Genomic DNA, 17406 nt, shown 5'->3' with positions numbered 1-17406 from the left:
AGGAATCTAATCTAACAGTTTTTAGTAAGGGAAACATGTAAGAGGCAAAACCTGTGTGCACCATGTTTGCTGGGCTGGCGCCTATTACAGAGCCCTTCAAAATCATAGCACACTCCATTGTGCGCATGTGGCACATTTTTATTATTCTTTCATGACTTGGTAGGCATTTTGGCTGATTCTATTTCTTAGATATTTCAAATAGACACAAATGAATATCAGTGAGCAAGTTTCTATGGAGGAATAGTTGGGCCACTTGGTAGATCTATTTGTAGTTTTGTAAGGACCTTCTACAGTGATTTTCAAGTGGCTGCATTAATTTATACTTCAACAGTAAATAGGGGTTCCTGTTTCCTAACATATCCTGCTACTTGTTCATATTTGAATTTTCAGTGTTAGCCACTCTGGTTAGGGTAAGGTAGAGAATCCTACAGTAATTTTAATTTATGATTTTCTTAGTGGCGACCTTTTAAAAATGTTCAGTTGTATTTTTCCCGTAGAGAATTCTTTGTTCAGACCTATAGCCAAGGTTTTTGTGTTGCTTGTTTTCTTGATGTTCATATTTTTGTTTTGTTTTGTTCTTTAGCTCTTTATGTTTTCCTTTAGACTGCTTTTGTCCTGGAATGTTTTTCTATTTCAATTATAACAGATGGTTTTGCTGGATACCATGATCTTGCTTGGCATCCATAGTCCTTCATAACTGGAAATACACCACTTTAGTCTTTTTGGCTTTTAAAGTTTCCATTGAGAACTCAAATGTTACTCTAATTTGGTCTTCCTTATATGCAACTTTTTCTTTATTTCTTGCAATTTTCAATATTTCTTTGTTTTGTTTCTTTAATGTTCTGAGTATTATACAGCATGGGGAATTTCTCGTTTGATCTTTGGTATCCAGTGGGTCTTTTGTATTTAGATGGGCATCTCTTTCCTTAGATCTGGGGAATTCTCTATGGTTTTAGTTAAAGTATTTTCTGTGCCTTTAATTTGGATTTCATCTTCTATATCCATAATATTTGTAGGTTTGGCTTTTTTTTTCATAGTGTTTCAAAGATCCTACATGTTCTTTTTGTGTGAGCTTGATTTTTTTTGTCTTGTTAGACTGAATGTTACAATTCATCCTCTTTGAATTTTGATCCTGATAGTTCATCTTCCATGTCATTGTGTCTACTGGTGGAGTTTTTCACTGAGCTTTTTGTGTCAGGGTTTATTTTCGTTTGGGTTTTCTTTAATATTTCAATCTCTTTATTGAATTTCATTTTCATACCCTGAATTGTCATTCTTATTTTGTATGTGTTCTTAATCTTCAGTCTGGTCTTTGTTCATGTTCTCTTTGAGTCTTGAACATATGTTCTTTTGAATTCATTGTCTTAAGTGTCATTTTAGTTGTTGTCAATGAGAGCCATTCCTATGGAATTAAAGATTTCCTGGAGGAGATATATTGTCTTTGTTTTTCATGTTTGCATTTTTATGAAAGGGCCTGAGTAGGTGTATGGAATTAGGGCTTTGGTCATGTCTTTTGGGATGGTCTGCCCCACCTTTGTAAATAGGCATATGCTTCTCTGTTTACTGTTATGCTAGTTTGACAAGTTTTGTATCAGCAAATGCCTGAAGTTCAGTCTTAGGATCAGTCAGAACTGATTTGTGAAGGGTTCAGCAGAGCGATTTGTAGCTCAGCTACAGAAAGATGTAGTTTCTGGCCTCACCAACAAACACCCCAGAGAACAAGGAGGTCCTCCTGGCAGTTGCTAAGAAACAGGCTAGAGTGCCAGAGAACAGAGGTAGAGTGCTACAGTGGGGTTTGGGTACTCAGCACAGGGCCTTATAATACCCATTACCGGTGGTACTATATTCTCAGAGGAAGGGAGAGTTGAGAGCAAGCAAGGTGGTGGGCAGGGTCTCATTTGGCCTGCAGTAGGATCCCAGAATAAGGAAGAAGTGAGTGTCATTTGTGGACTGAGGAGCTTGTGTACTTGGGGGCTCAGTGCAGGCCATCAGGTAGTGGAGCTAGGTTCCAGCATTAAGGGGAGGAAAGGGATATCTAAAGGATGAATAAGTGATTCCACAGATACCCAAATGGCAGAGGTAGCCTGTGAGGCCTTTAGCCTGACAGGCATTTGAGGGAATACTCAAGTGGGCACAGGACAGAAGAAATGTGTATTGGGAGTAGAAGGTCTGGATCTCTTATCTGCCTAAGTTGAGTGGATAGAAGCCTAAATTTGAACCACATCACAACCACCTTCTTCCTAGGACCCATTCCCTTAGTTTTCACCTAAGGAAGTTCAAGGACATTAGTGGACTTAGTCAAGATTACACTAAGCCTCTGTGAAAGATGCACAAAATAGGGAGGAAGTGACTTCTCACTGTAGATACCACAGGAGGTTATGGAGGAATTTTGCTAGGGTTTTCTGTGCTGTAGATGGAGATGGATAAATAGGGTGGCTAGACAATCTACATGGGAGAGTAGAAGACAATGTTAAATATTATTTCTGAACTAAACTTGTTAGGTGGGTAATCATTGACCATCACTAATGGAGAGTCAACAGTGGAAAAGCTCAGTGGAGATTGAGTGTTTAAGGACATGACAAGAGGTGACTTACAGAATCCATAATAAAATATGAAACAAATCAAGACTTGTTGACTGCTACTTAGTGACTGCTGAGTTAGCTACTTTCCTCATGGTTGTGACAAAGTGCACAGCAAATGTGATTCAAAGAAGGAAGGATTTGTTTGGCCAATGGTTTAAAGGGATACAGTCCTACCTTCAGGCAAAGCACAGCAGTGGGCATGAGAGGCACCTGGCTACATTGCATCTGCAGTCAGGAGGTAGAGAGAGGCTCCCTCTTTCCTCTTATGGTTTTTGTTCAGTCCAGGGCTCCTGCCCATGGCATGATATCACGCATATTGAGAGTGGGCCTTCCCTCTTTAGTTAAACAGCTATGAAAATACCCTCAGAAGGTGTACCTCAAGATAAATTCATCAAGCTAATGATGAAAATTAATCAGCACAAATTCCAAGAGCCACGCTCAGTATCATACATACATTCAATTTAATCAACACCAAAACTGTAGGAAGAAACTTGCTGTTGTCAAACTGGGGAACACAGTCAAGGAGGCTTGTTGATTATTCTTGGGGTATCAGAGAGAGCCAGTGATGTGTCATACATAACTTGACTCTAGGTAATCCAGCTGCAGAACCTACATTCTTATTACTCCCGAGACACTTTTCCTTCATATCAAAAAGAGTGAGAATTTCTTCCTGAGCACAGAGAGTAATGGCAGAATCTGGAGTCCTTCCTATCTGAGAGTCCTTATTTTTCACACATTCACAAAAACATAATTTGGTACCAGGGGAAAAGTAGTGTAGAGGAATAAATTAAATAAGATTGCAAGAGTAAAGGTTGAAGGCCACATGGGACTTTGGTATTTTGTTTTTCTCGTTTTTATACTTAGGTGAAAATGTCATAATAAAATATTTTTGATTGACCATTTCTATTTGATGAAGAAAGGGGGTGATAGCAGAAGTAAGACCAGAAGACAAGAAAGTCATTAAATATTAAAAATGACCTCCACCACATGACAGAGTGTAAAGTGAGCACCCGTAGCCTGATATGTCTACATTTACACATTTATTTGGGTTTAGAGAGAAAACACAGGTAAAATACTTTGATCATACACAAGTTTATATTTGGTAGCATAGGTTGCCACATTTGTTTTTATTTTATTTTTTCTGTCTTTAGTTAATGTAGTGGTGCTGGGGAAATGTTGACATTATTCAGAAACACCATTTGGCAACAAGATCTTTGCATACACAACTAATTAATACACAGTGTTTGCATTTAGCACTTGAAAACAGAAAAGCACGTGCAAGATGATACCTGGTTTGATGTTTTTGCTTCTTTGTCCTGTTACTATATTTACACCTGTGCATCCTTTGTCCATGTTCTGAGGAGCAGCACCTTCTCCAAGACCCTGTAGAGTCAATACCTGCACTGTCAGCAGCCTGTGACGCTCCATAATTGGTTTCTCTGGCCTCAGAGATGAAGCATTTTGTGTGCCATCACACAGTTGTCAAAGAGATTTCTTAGGGTGGGACTTAGTTGAGGTTATGTTTTCTCTAAGAGCCAATGGAGAGGGCACACAGCTTGGGACTGGGTGAAAGGGTGAGGGTAGAAGAGAGGCAAGGACAGGAATGGATGCAAATGTAGTTCTCATAATTTCAAAGTTCAAAGTTCAATACAACTACCACATAGAAGAAGACACACTGGTAATACATTGTGCAAGTTTTTACAGCAACACATGTTGTTTTGCAACACCACACAATTCAATATAAAGTGCACAACCTCAATCTGAGGTGACAAGACAGTACTAACAATGTACTAACGGCAACACTCACACACACACACACACACACACACACACACACACACACACACACGATTTTCTTTCTTCAAATCCTGTGACAGAACATGAAGTCTATACCACTTAGAAGTCTTAGATAAACACATACTGCACTTTTTTCAAGTATTTTAAATAATAAATGAAATATTGCTATATAAATAAAAATTAGCATATCAATTCTGATTAAAACTGAAACCAATGTTTAAAAAGAAAAAAAAATCACAGATAGAGACCATTGGCACTGGGGATTTGGACCAACGTTCAATATAGTCTCCCTCCATTATTACTCCATTATTACTCTTTCATCCCATTTTCCTTAGCACTCTCCTGAGTGGATGGCAGAGCTGCTGTAGAGGATCTATTAAAGTACTGGGCATGCATGTACCTCCTTTTCTAGGATACAGGATGAGAAGATTTGCATGCCCGAGCAAGGCTCCTAGAAATTTTGAGGAAGAATCTGGAGAAGAAGGGGATTGGAGATCCAATTCACTAGCAAAAAGTGCATGGACACAACTTTTTAAATTCTGTCATCTCATCAAACTAGAAGCCAGCTTGAGCTACTAAGTCTGTCCCCCAAGGGCTAAGCTTTCCATCTATCAGACAGTAGGCCCTTCTGCCTTCTCTAAGCGGGACACTCGGTTTGATAAGTGAGTCTCTGCCCGGGAAGTGAGATCTGTGGGCCTGAGGCACAAGATGGATGGGCAGCTGCATATTTACTCTCAGCAGCCAGGTTCTAGAAAGGAAAGTTATGCCTGTCCATTAGGGAGTGCTGACCTACTTCATGACACTCTGGTGTACAGGTTGTTTTCTTTTTGGCTGTCTAGACAGCAAGGGCCCAAAGCTACAGTCATACTGAGGATCAGTATGTCTAGTCAAATAAGGTCTGGGCTAAGTTGTAAAGATTTGTGGTAGTTAGGGACAGGGCCTTCTTTCTTCTGTTCCTGTATCTTTCTGAGTACCAAAATGCCCATCCATATGGAGTGGGAGAATGCTTCCAGACTGGTACTTGCCTTTTGCATGTAAAAGTCCATAGTTCTACCAGCACTTAGATCTGTTCATCTGTGACTTAAAGTTATCATGGGAGCTGTTGATCATTCTCCATCCAGTTTACAGGGAAAGAAACGTATTTTCAAACTCTTGATTTGAATTTTAGCGATCTCTGCACATTCTAGTCACTGTGGGTCTTGATGGGAGGCAGATAAAAGAAGTTCTTAGGCTACCTTGAAATTGCTTGCATGAGGAACTCATTTCAGGAAAGGAAAAGAGCCACATGGGATAGTAATTCATTACTAGGGGTCTGGGGGCAGGGAGTCTAGCAGGAGAGACTTTAAAGTGTGGGATGGAGAAGGAATTTGAAGAAGAGAGCATCTGGGATGCAAACGACCCTTTCCCCAGACAGTAGCAAAATGGCATCTGGGAGGAAGCCATTCTTGTCATACAGAGGTCTCGACTCCCATGACTGGGTTTAATATTCTGTGCTTATCACACTTAAGGAGTGTGCTGTACCCCTCTTTGCTAGGGCTGATTTGGTTTTATTTTCACCCTTTTTCCTAATTAATCCAGATGATCTAATAAAAGAATATGGTTTGAAAAGACACTTCAAGAACTAATATCAACCTTTGGTTGAAAGCAGGCCGCCGGGAAGCAGAGTGGACGAGCTTGCCTGGATCTGGGTCCAAGCTGGGCTTGCCTGGCTTCTAGACAGGGTCTGCGAGGTCAACTAGTGCAACATCTAAACAGGAAGAGAATCTTAATTGTTGATCTGTTCAATTGTTTTTAGAAGTTTCATTTTTGTGTGTGTTTGCTTTGAAATACTAGCTTTAGGGATATGATAAGCCACAATGTATTCTAAAGTAAGTTATTACATTTTAAAAGAATTTTGTGGGTTCTATGTTAAAACTATCTTGCTAAAGTGTTTTATTGTGCCTCCATGAGAAGAAAGATAGAAAAAAGTAAAGAAATAACTCTGGCTTATGTTTCATATCTGCCTCTGCAGTCTGTATAACCCATATAAAATAAAATCTATATGTTACAAAATAGGATTTCTTTTAATATATATTTTTCTTTTGTAAAATTATATGTATTTAAATACATTTGAAATGTTGCTCTAGGTAAATTAGAAATTCTTTTCCTAATACTATGAAAAAGGCAAGAGTTTTTCTTGTCCACATACATTTTATATTTACTTTGTCCTTTTCACTGTACCCCAGAGAACCTTTTATGATTCAAGGGTGATTTGGCACTATTTATTACTACTGCTCTGAAGTGAAAATAAGGTTGGATTAACATACTATATTAAAAGGGAAGTATTTATAACAATTTTATACTTTCTCTTACTGATTAGAACACAGCCTTTTGTCACTAATTATTAGAGAGGTATTCTAAACTTAAGAAAGGATTTTAAAAAGGAGTGATGTTTCCTGTTGGTTTTGATTTCTTTGTTTTTTGGTTTTTTTCGAGACAGGGTTTCTCTGTGTAGCCCTGGCTGTCCTGGAACTCACTTTGTAGACCAGGCTGGCCTTGAACTTAGAAATCTGCCTGCCTCTGCCTCCCAAGTGCTGGGATTAAAGGCATGCGCCACCACCACCCCACTGGTTTTGATTTTTTTAAACTGTACTCTACTGTGACACCACGATATAGAAATAGAATTATTCTGGAACAAACTACAAATACATTTACACAGTTTGTGACAACTTAGCTGTCTACCTAGAGAACTGAAACAGTTTGATGAGTGAGGTGATTACAAATCTTGTCCGAGGCGTTCGATTTCTTCAATAAGGAAGTCAATGTCTTGGTGAGTTGCTGCAGGGTTTGAGATGACCATGCGGAAGAAGTTGACCTTGTCCCCTAAGGGTTGGTAGCTGACCATTGTGGTCCCATACTCCATCATTCTGGCTTTAATCACTGGCGCCACCTGTGGAAGAGAACACGTCAGTGCAACGACTTTCTCTCTATCTCCTTTATGTTAGTTATGCAATCAATGTTTGTATGTTATGCAGTGCATCCCATAGCAAGTGGTGTTTTTAGTTTTTAACTAAACAGGACCACAATTTTCTCTTGAAGGAACTGCTTCAAGTTTTCATGAGATCAGCAAATAAAAATAGCTCAGAATATTAAAAACCCTAAATATAATAAGAGACTCGTCATCTTGCAGGAAATGAAAAGAATCTTTTCCTGGGGTTAAATGGTTTAACAGTACTACACTGAAGAGAGTTTCACCCTAAAAATGCAAAGTCGTTGAAAGAAAGCACTATTAATAAAAATTACTATGAGGGGCAAGCCTCAGTATCAAGTGATGGATAAAAGCAGGAGACAGAGGGCTGGAGAGATAGTTCAGTGGGTGAGTGCACCTGCTTGAAACCATGAGAACCTGTGCTCCTCTAGCAGCCATGTAACAAATCCAGGAGTACATGGTACATGCCTCTAAAAAACAGGGTACACATCTGTAACAACAATGCTGTGGGGAGAAGTCAGGTTAGTCCTGGAGCTTACTGGTCAGCCAGCCTAGCTGAAATGGTAAGCTTCAGGTTCCTTTAAGAGACCCTGCATCAAGAGATTAAGTAGGGACTGGAGAGATGGCTCAGCAGTTAAGAGCACTGGCTGTTCTTCCAGAGGACCTGGGTTCAATTCCCAACACCCATATGGCAGATCACAAATGCCTATAACCTTGGGTCTATGTGATCCAACACCCTCATTCAGACATACATGCAGGCAAAACACCAATGTGAGTGAACTAAAAAGGGCAGTTAAGAGCACTGGCTGTTCCTACAGAGGACCTGAGTTAAATTCCCAGCACCTACATGGCAGCTCATACCTGTTTGTAACTCCAGGGGATCCAATACCCTTGCACAGACATTCATGTAGGCAAAACACCAATGCGCATACTTTTTTTTTTTAAAAATTATTTATTTTATGTATATGAGTACGCTGTCACTGACAGACCAGAAGAGGGCATCATATCCAATTATAGATGGTTGTGAGCCACCATGTGGTTGCTGGGGATTGAACCTGTGACCTCTGGAAGAGCAGCTAGTGCTCTTAACCACTGAGCCATCTCTCCAGCCCTGCATAATATCTTTTTAAAAAAGGAATTATGAAAAAATTAAAAAGAAAAAAGAAAAAAAGAATAAGTCAGAGAGGACTGGAGGAATGCCTAGTGCCTTCCTTTAACCTCCCCTAAAGGGTACACCCCCTACTACCACACAAAGGCATTAAAGAAAAATAAATAAATAAACACACTTCTGTCAACTTTTTTGTGATCCTAAACTTTTCTAGTTTCTTTTCATTCTTTTTAAAATTGTTTTCACTTACAAGTATTTCGGAAAAAAAAAAAAACCCAAAAAACCAAAAAACCAAAAAAAAACCCAAAAAAACCCCAAGGCTGTACCGATATAAAGACTTATCTAGGAGTAAATAGCTGTGTTGTGATTTCGTGCACAGAGAGACATCTCTGACAAGACCACAGTGCTTTTGTTACGACGGTCATTGCAGCTCCTGGATTCTCTCTGCTGTTTCGAAATAAGCTTGTGCTCTCCAGCTCTGCAAACCAGCTTTTTCTCATCAGCTCCAACAATTCATCTTCAACTGCTAACCAAAGCGAGCTTTCAACTCTGACAAGGGCCATTTATTAAATATCCTTTGAAGCATCTACATTTCTCATCATTTCATGCCTATCATCAGTCATACCGTGGTACTTTCTCCCAGTCCATGTCTTCAGTCCTCTGTAAGGCTCCACATCCTAAGTATTCTGCAGGTTTCCCCCACAGTGTCCCAACCTCAGGGGACCCTTTCGTGCCCACTATTAACTATCTTCTTCTGAGTTGTACCTACGGGACTTTACACACAGAGTCTAACAGCATCCTAATTTCTTAACTGGCCTTCACTGATGAGCAGCTACATTTTCTCTTTCTACCCCATCTGTAAGCTGCTGGAAGGTAGGCATACTACCTTTTCATTCCTTGGTTTCCTAACGTGGTGCAAGAAGCTGTAGAGGGCTTTCTGAATTCTAACAGACGTGGTAGTAGCATGAGAGGAGCAGCTTGCTAAGATGAGACCTACATTTCAGTTGCATCTGCTCAGTATGCTTGCTTGATCTGTCCACATGAATTTGCCACTGGAGTCTGTATATGTAGCATCTGATCTTTGATGTTCATTACAAAGATACAGCCAGAAATGAGAAGCCAGAGATGCATTGCACTTATGTGAGATGTTCATGGTCATAGATTCAGTTGAAAATGGCGACCATCTCTTACATCACCAGCAGACCTCTTCATAATTAAACTTTGCACTTGTTTCTTTCAGAGGGGGCTAGTGTTTATGAAATAACATAGTTATCTTGAAAATGTGTTTCCACTATATGTTAGAAAGCTTTTGTGTTTAAATCTTAGAAATGTATGAATGCCATTAAGAAAACATTCTGTAATGTCAAAATCTTGCCAAATGAGTTTTTCATTATTCCATAGCAGACTTTTCAAAGTCATCTCATGTATGAGGCCACATTGCTTCTTTACCAATTTGCTATGAAGCCCATTATGATAGCCTTTTGAAAGTCATCAATTAGTGGAGGACTAGAAAAGCTGTTAAGAGATGAAGGTAATGGTCAGTAAATTGCTGGCCATAGTGGAGCACACCTTTAACCCCAGGATTTAGGAGGCAGAGTCAGGTGTATCTCTTGTGAATTCCAGGCCAGCTGGGCTACATAGTGAGTTCCAGGCTAGTCTCTTAGGCAACTAGAAATACACCTACCAGATTCTCATCTTTACATCTTCATGAAGGAGTGAATGCTTGTATTAGTCATAACTGCTTCTGTTATGACTAGATATTTGTTTGCTACCAGTGAACTCTTGGGAAAGGCTGATTGAATTTGGTAAAAGTTCTTTTCTCTTAAGCAAGGAAGTATGTGAGAAGTATTAATTAACACCCCAGAGAAGGTACAGGGGGAAAGGGCTGACCATTTGGATATGGAATCTGCTGACTGCTTGATCTCAGATTTCCCAACCCCAGAACTGACTGTGAAACATAAATTTCTGTTGTTCATCAGCCACCATAGTAATTTATTATATTGCAAGCCCCACAGGCTCAGCACTTCAGCTCAGCAATTGACTTTTGGTGGCTTTTGTATACTATAGCACTGAACTAAGCAAGTTCTTGGCCTTGTATTGTTCAGAATTTAACTTTGTTCTCTTTCCAACATGCAGGTGCACACATGCATATATGCACATTCACGTACATTTGTATATGTATCTGAACATGTATCTTCATACACAACACACACTAATAAATTAAAAAAAAAAGACTACCTCATGTGAGTTTCATCACACTGAAAAATGTGGTTCCAGATTGCTAAAGGGCAGATATTAATGTTTTAAAAGTCACCTGAGGGGTTTTCATCTACTGCAGTGGTTCTCAACCTGTAGGCCATGACTTCCATGGAGGCACATATTAGATACCCTCGCATATCACATATTTACATTGAGATTCACCAGTAGCAAAATTATAGTTATGAAGTAGTAATGAAATAATTTAATGGTTGGGGGCCACCACAACATGAGGAACTGTATTAAAGGGTTGAGTTATTAGGAAGGTTGAGAAACACTGATCTACAGGAATCCTATACTTCCCTTTATATAGAAGGGAATAAATTATTCCAGAAGGCCAGTAAGTTAAGGCAAGATTCTTAGCAGTGGGGAATATATGCCTGGGTAACCTGGCTGTGTGTGCAGCCTCCTGAGTCACTGAAACAGTGCCTAGAACAACTAACTTTCTGGGGTTCATGTATAAGTGATGGATGGCCCTGGCTTCCCATTCCTACAGCACTGTGAGAAATAGGCTTTGGAGTGCCCTCCCTTTAGTGTGCACCATAAAGCAAACTGCATCCATGTGTAAATGTTGGGAGCATGTAGAGATTAAATATATAATATATATATTCTATATACATTATATAGAATATATAACCAGTGGAGAGTGAGAAATAGGCTTTGGAGTGCTCTCCCTTTAGTGTGCACCATAAAGCAAACTGCATCCATGTGTAAATGTTGGGAGCATGTAGAGATTAAAGATATAATATATATATTCTATATACATTATATAGAATATATAACCAGTGGAGACATCAGAGCTCTTTAAGCTCTGGAGTCAAACTTGCTGTACAATTTGGGGGAGCATTGCATTTCCCACGGTCATTCAGTAAAATGGGACAGCAATAATTCTTGGCCACTTCAACTCACACGAGCTGCTATGAGACTTTAAGTGACCTAAAATCTGATAAATGTGGAGCCTGGGGCATACAGTACACACAAAATGGTAGCTGTTAAGATTATTGCTCCTTCTACTGGGTAGCCTGGATCTTTGTATTCAACAAGGGCAGTTTTTGGTGATTTCTGAATGTCAGTAAAGATTGTCACCCAATCAATTATTTTAAGACATCATAAACTCTCTCTCTAGGAACAAGCAAGTGGAATTGTGAAAAATCAGGGGACAATGGCTTTGCACATCTGGGCTCTGTGAGAGCTCATGGATGAGATGGGTCCAGGCTCCAGGTGTTATTCCCCACAAAGACATTGCATATCACAAAGAAGACGAATGTAGCAAAGGAGACAAGGAGCTCTCAGTGCCTACCTTTGAGAGGCGGCTCATTCTCTCTTCATTGTCTTCCAGAGTGCGCAAACTAGGAGGTACAAACCAGAAGCAGACATTTGTGTGTTGAGGCTAAAAGGAAGAAAATAGGATTCAGGCCTGGTCTAAAATTCCAAGGAGGGTTCAAATGTTTTGATTCTTCAGGTTCAGAAGACAACTCCTGTATTTAAATGAGTGATTTCCTTTGGCATATTTCCCTTTCACATTCTTCAGAGTTGTGAGTCCACTCTTTATCCCAGCTCAAAGGAACCACCGCACCATCTATCACTTGCCCCTGTAATGGTCCCACTTAGCCAGAAAGCTCATTACTGACACCAGAAAACACCAGGGGTAAGCACTGGAACCGAGGATGTTCATGGTGATTGTTGAAATGCTGAACACGTACCTTCCCATCAAACACCATTTCATAGCCTTCTCGGTTTTTTATGATAGTGTATAAATACTCTGCTAGCTCCAAACACTTATCAATGTGTGCCTCAAACCCAGTAGTCCCCTATGAAAGAGAAGAAAGAGAAAGCATTAGGCAGACCAAGCATGTGGATAGCTCTCAGATAGAAAGGAGGGAACAACATGAGTCATTAACATAGAGATTGGCAGTCATTCTGCCATTTCCGGCCCTGCCACTTTGACACATCTTAGACAAGGATGCTCCTAGAGGTTTTTCTGGTGATTACCTCCCTTTAATTCTCCTCCCAAGGTGTGTTTGTTCCTTTTCATTAAGAGGCCCCACAGTTGACTCCTTTTGTTCCCAGGGCTTAATTCCCCAGGCAATTATTTTGATTACTCAAGGGGAAAATTTGCCTTTGCAGCTCATAGATGCAATCATGGAAGTCATTAATAACAGAAGGGATAGGCTAGTCTTTTCCTGCAGATAAGAAGCCTTGTCAGGGGTCTCTCCCTCCCCTCACTGTCCTCCCCACATGCCTGTTTGGCCCTCACTCATGATGCAAACTATCCATCCCCAAGCTACAGGTACTTGCTGAGTGTCAGTTGGTCAGACAGATGAGTCTTAGGAAGGTTGTCTTGGGCTTAGCTTTCTGGTGTCCTTGGTAGTGATGCAGGGCTCATGGCAGCTGGGTACATAAACCATCAGTGGCTTTTACTTCTCGGCTCTGGAAACCTTGGATCTGGACTTTTGAATAACAGTACAACTGCCTTGAACTGGAATTATCTAACCAATGCCTGGGCACACTAGGGAACTGATTTAAAAAAATGCTTTTCCTTTGCTACTTCCTATATTTGTTAAGTGCAAATGGAGATCTCAGGAAAGCAGTTAATGCTCGGGGAAACTGGTACATAACTTAATCCAGCATGGAACTCAGGGGAAGCAACTGTAAGTATAACAGAGTTAAGATGGGCGTGTTTATCTTCGCCCAAAAAGAAGACCTAACCAGCCCATGTAAAGCATGCTTCAGAATGAGCTAGCTGTATTGGAGAAATGAGATGGGTTCAGAAGATTGTCACTGAAGTGATGTTCTCCTCTGTCCACTCTTCCTCATTTTCCTTTTTAGGTGAAGTCCTAATTCTTGTTGGTATGGAAGAAAGATACACCCAGTAAGCTCAAGCAAGAGGGTTGCTGGGATTTGAGATCAGCCTGACCTCTAAAGGAGAATAGAATCTTGTTTTAAAATCACGTAACCATTGTAGCCAACTTTTATATGGTAGTTCCTACAGGGAACGTTTGATCCCTGTGACAAGCATGGCAAGGGAGCTTGTGATGGGATAATTATCCTCACTTCTGGTCTATGCTGAGAAATTGTGCTTAGTATTTTGAGAACTATTATCATTTCATCTCGAAACAAAAATGAAGCTTTAAGTTATAAGCCAAATGGAAAATTGTTCCATTTGGATGTCCAGACATTTGAAGCTTTGTGTAACAAATCGAAAGATGCTCTTAAGTACCGTGGCTTGACACTGCCTTTTACCTCTCTGAATTCTTTTATTTCAGGACAGGGAAAGCTGACTCCCTAACCTTCATCTCAGGGGTTGACCTGCTCCTGCCATTTGATCCACTCCTGGTATTTTTAAAGTTACTTTCTAAGAACGAAGGGCCACCTCATCCAGGAGCAGAGACTTCAGGAATTGGTGCAGTGTGAGCTTATGTAAGTACAGCTAATGATCATCACTTAACGAAAACACAGAAGAAAAACAAAAAAAAAAAAAAAAAAAAAAACATGGTGTTTGAGAGAAGAGAGAGCTTCTACTCTATGTAGAGATAAGTCTTTCTTAATTTACTATTTGACATTGTCAACTATTATTTTGCAACTTCCATTCATCAGTAAAATAAACCTACAAATTTTGAAAAGGCTGATTTAGAACCCACTACAATATATGACCTTGATGTTTCCTCCTCCATATTAAAGTGTTGTGACCAAATCTTATGGTGAGGAGTGAGAGCTGCTTATGTCTTCAGCAGACTCTTAACTTTTGCTTTGTTTTGTTTTGGGCTTTTTGAGATAGGGTCTTCTTCCACATACCTTTGTCTAACTTCTGACTTTCTCTACAGACCAGGCTGGTCATAAAATTACAATGACCCTTCTGCTCCCAAGGGTTAGAATTACAAGCATATGGCTTCAAGGGTGATGGGGGGGGGTGCTGTCAAGGTCAAAAGAATTGGGGCCCAGTGTACACTACCCTTACAAGGCTTCCCAAAAGCAGTGGTGACACTTCCAAACAGTTTGAGAAAACTCAGTGGGGTAATATAAAGGGGAATTCCTGAGGACATGCTATTCCTGGGAACCATCTCAGAGGTTTTTTTTTTTTTTTTTTTTTTTTTCGTTTTTTGCTTTTTGTTTCTTTTTTCCTTTCACTAAGCTTGTATTTCTGTCTAGAATAGGCTTAAAGAAGATCCTACAAAACACTTGTGGATTACACTTTCTCTATCAGTAAAAATTTTCTCTTTCCTTCTTGACCATCTCACATGCCTCTACTTGGAAGAATTTTCTAGAACAGTTTGTGGAGTTTGTTACTGAGGACACAGTTTGTACCTCTTTACAAAGGCCCTTGCCTGCCTTCTTCCTGGAATGGGAACATGTCTGCTGATAAGTTGCTTACATCAACCTGTGGGACTGAGCCTATTGCCTACTATGTAGACAGTGAAAACACAGAGTCAGATGTGTAGTGGCCTCTTGATCAATCACACAGGAAGGGCATTCCTGATTTCTCTTCAGTTACCCCTTGCTCGTTTTCCTTTGTTTTCCATGATATTATATTTTTCAGTTAGGTTCTGTAGTGTCTACAGGTAGCTCTGGCCATTGTTTGATTTTGTGACTTGTAAACTGAGAGTCTAGTCAAAATTAAACCATGTACCTCATAAAGCAAAGCCACTCCCCCGACAAAAGATATGAAAGTGGAATTTGCACTTGAGATTTGAGGGCAGGAGGAATAGAAAAGGATGGAGGGACAAGTGTGACTAGATTTGATTATATACACACATAAAACAGCCAGAGAATAAACTAATAAAATATAGGCTCTGACCTACAGAAATGACCTTGTTGGTAGAGGAAGGATCATAATCCAGGTAAATTTTGAACTACACAGGACCCCATACAAAGGACTGGGAACTTCTGGAGTTTCGAAAATTACTTTCTCATTAGAAATCATCCACTGGAGTGGTCATGGAATTAAGTGTTCATGGTAGGCATTTCCATTCTGGTTTCCTTCTAAAACATACTAATCTACTCAGGCAATCAGTCATCAAGACAGATCATCAAACAAGATGGAGAAGGGGGTGAATAAAATAAGCCAAATAACAATGAGGATGACAACAGTAAGAAGTGATTCTTATAGATGCATCAAAATGGGTCTTTGAGTTGAGGAAGCTTTAGAAACCCTAGGATGTGAGAGGAGACAAACAGTGGGTTAATTATGCTCTTGCCCATGGAGAATGCAGCCATGCAGACACAGGGTTAAAAAGAATTCCCTGAGTAACTCTTCATTTAGCAATCATGTTTTAAAAAGTTTGTCAGACAGGTTTTCTTTTCTTTAGTTGCCTTATAATTGGCCTGGGCTTACCTTTGCTCTCCACATGAGCCATAATTTAAAGACATCCACATGGCGTCCACACTGCAAGGCCTTGTCTCCTGTGTCATAGGACAGGTCATAGTGCTTATCTTGCTGAAAGAGGTAGGAAGCATGCATCTGGTTGCAGCTCTGCATCAGTCCCTACAGGAGCAAAGAGAAAATTCAGGGCACTCTCTTTAGCATGGCTCTGTGGGTAATTGTTAAGAAAGAAAAATCATAAAGCTAAATTCTCTTGTATCTTTTTGAAGAAGAACACAGAAAGAATTAAACAGAAAAACTACTGGATAAGACTGTCCAGGCAAGCATCATGGGTTGATTTTGTGGGATGAAGGCTCAGGTAGAGTGCTACCAGAGGGACACACTTATACTTTTGTTTTCTTAATTTTAAGAAATACATTTATAATAATATGTAGATAAATAAAAGTCACAGAGTGATGCTCATTTTCTGGGGGATTATCTTGATCTAGTTTTATTGTAGTTAAAATATTTCAGAAACCCAATACTTGGGAGGTAGAGGTAGGGTTGCTGCAAGTTTGAGGTCACCTTGGTCTACACAGTGAATTCTAGGCCAGTCAAGGTTACGTAGCAAGATCACCCTTTTAAAGAGGAAGGCAAAGGAGAGAGTAGAGAAGAAGGGGAGGAAGAGACTTCAGAAACTTGTAGGTTCTTTAGTTTTTAAGATTTATTTTATGTGTGTGGGCAGGTTGCCTGCATGTATGTCTGTCCATCATGTGGATTAGTGCCCAAAGAGTCCAAAAAGGGATATTAGATTCCTGGAACTGGAGATACAAATAGTCGACTATCATGTGGGTGCTGGTAGTCAAACCTGGCTCCTCTGAATGATTAGTCAGTATGCCTAACCTTTGTCTCGTCTCTCCAGGCCCAACTAGTTCTTCCAATGCAATTACTAAGGTTCTTCTAGCACTTTCATCCCCCTGTAATGCTCAGACTTTGAGCTATTCAATAGCTCATTGCTCTTATTCTTATATATTAGAATGCAAAGATTATCCAAAGCTGCTGCAATCCTGGATTGAACCTAAATGAGCAACTTTTCCCATCTTCTGTTCCTCTCCCAAGGGTCAGGCTTAGAGATTACATTTTCACATTTAGTTGCTTGTGGTAGTTGCAAAGGAGAGTTTCCTGTCAGTGACCATGAATTCACCCAAGTACGATAACCCTATTCTAGAAATAAGCAGCAAAGTGATTGTTCCAAAGAACAGCAAGTGACTCATGCTTCTGACTACAATGGCACCGCCAATCTCTTCCTGGAAACCCCACCACGATTCAATTTATCACATCTGCTGGAAGCTTCTGATTCTTCTGTCAGCTACTGTGTAATTGTGATTTCATAAAA

At 40.0% G+C, this 17406-nt stretch overlaps 1 protein-coding gene across 1 annotated transcript in view; it reads right to left on the bottom strand.

Annotated features, from left to right (window-relative positions):
- Window positions 1–3603: 3603 nt before the first annotated feature.
- Window positions 3604–17406, bottom strand: part of Gad2 (glutamic acid decarboxylase 2) — a 72863-nt gene continuing 59060 nt past the window's right edge. The window contains exons 13-16 of the mRNA NM_008078.2: window positions 16044–16193; window positions 12415–12522; window positions 12012–12101; window positions 3604–7308 (exon numbers count right to left, since the gene is read on the bottom strand). Of these exons, the coding sequence (NP_032104.2) occupies window positions 7135–7308; window positions 12012–12101; window positions 12415–12522; window positions 16044–16193 (522 nt within the window). The 3' untranslated portion in view covers window positions 3604–7134. The remainder of the gene's footprint in view (window positions 7309–12011; window positions 12102–12414; window positions 12523–16043; window positions 16194–17406) is intronic.

This window comes from Mus musculus, chromosome 2 (genome assembly GCF_000001635.26).
Source record: "Mus musculus strain C57BL/6J chromosome 2, GRCm38.p6 C57BL/6J".
Classification (NCBI taxonomy): Eukaryota; Metazoa; Chordata; class Mammalia; order Rodentia; family Muridae; genus Mus; species Mus musculus.
Note: the sequence above shows the minus strand (reverse complement) of the source record. Positions and strands in the feature narration are given on the sequence as shown.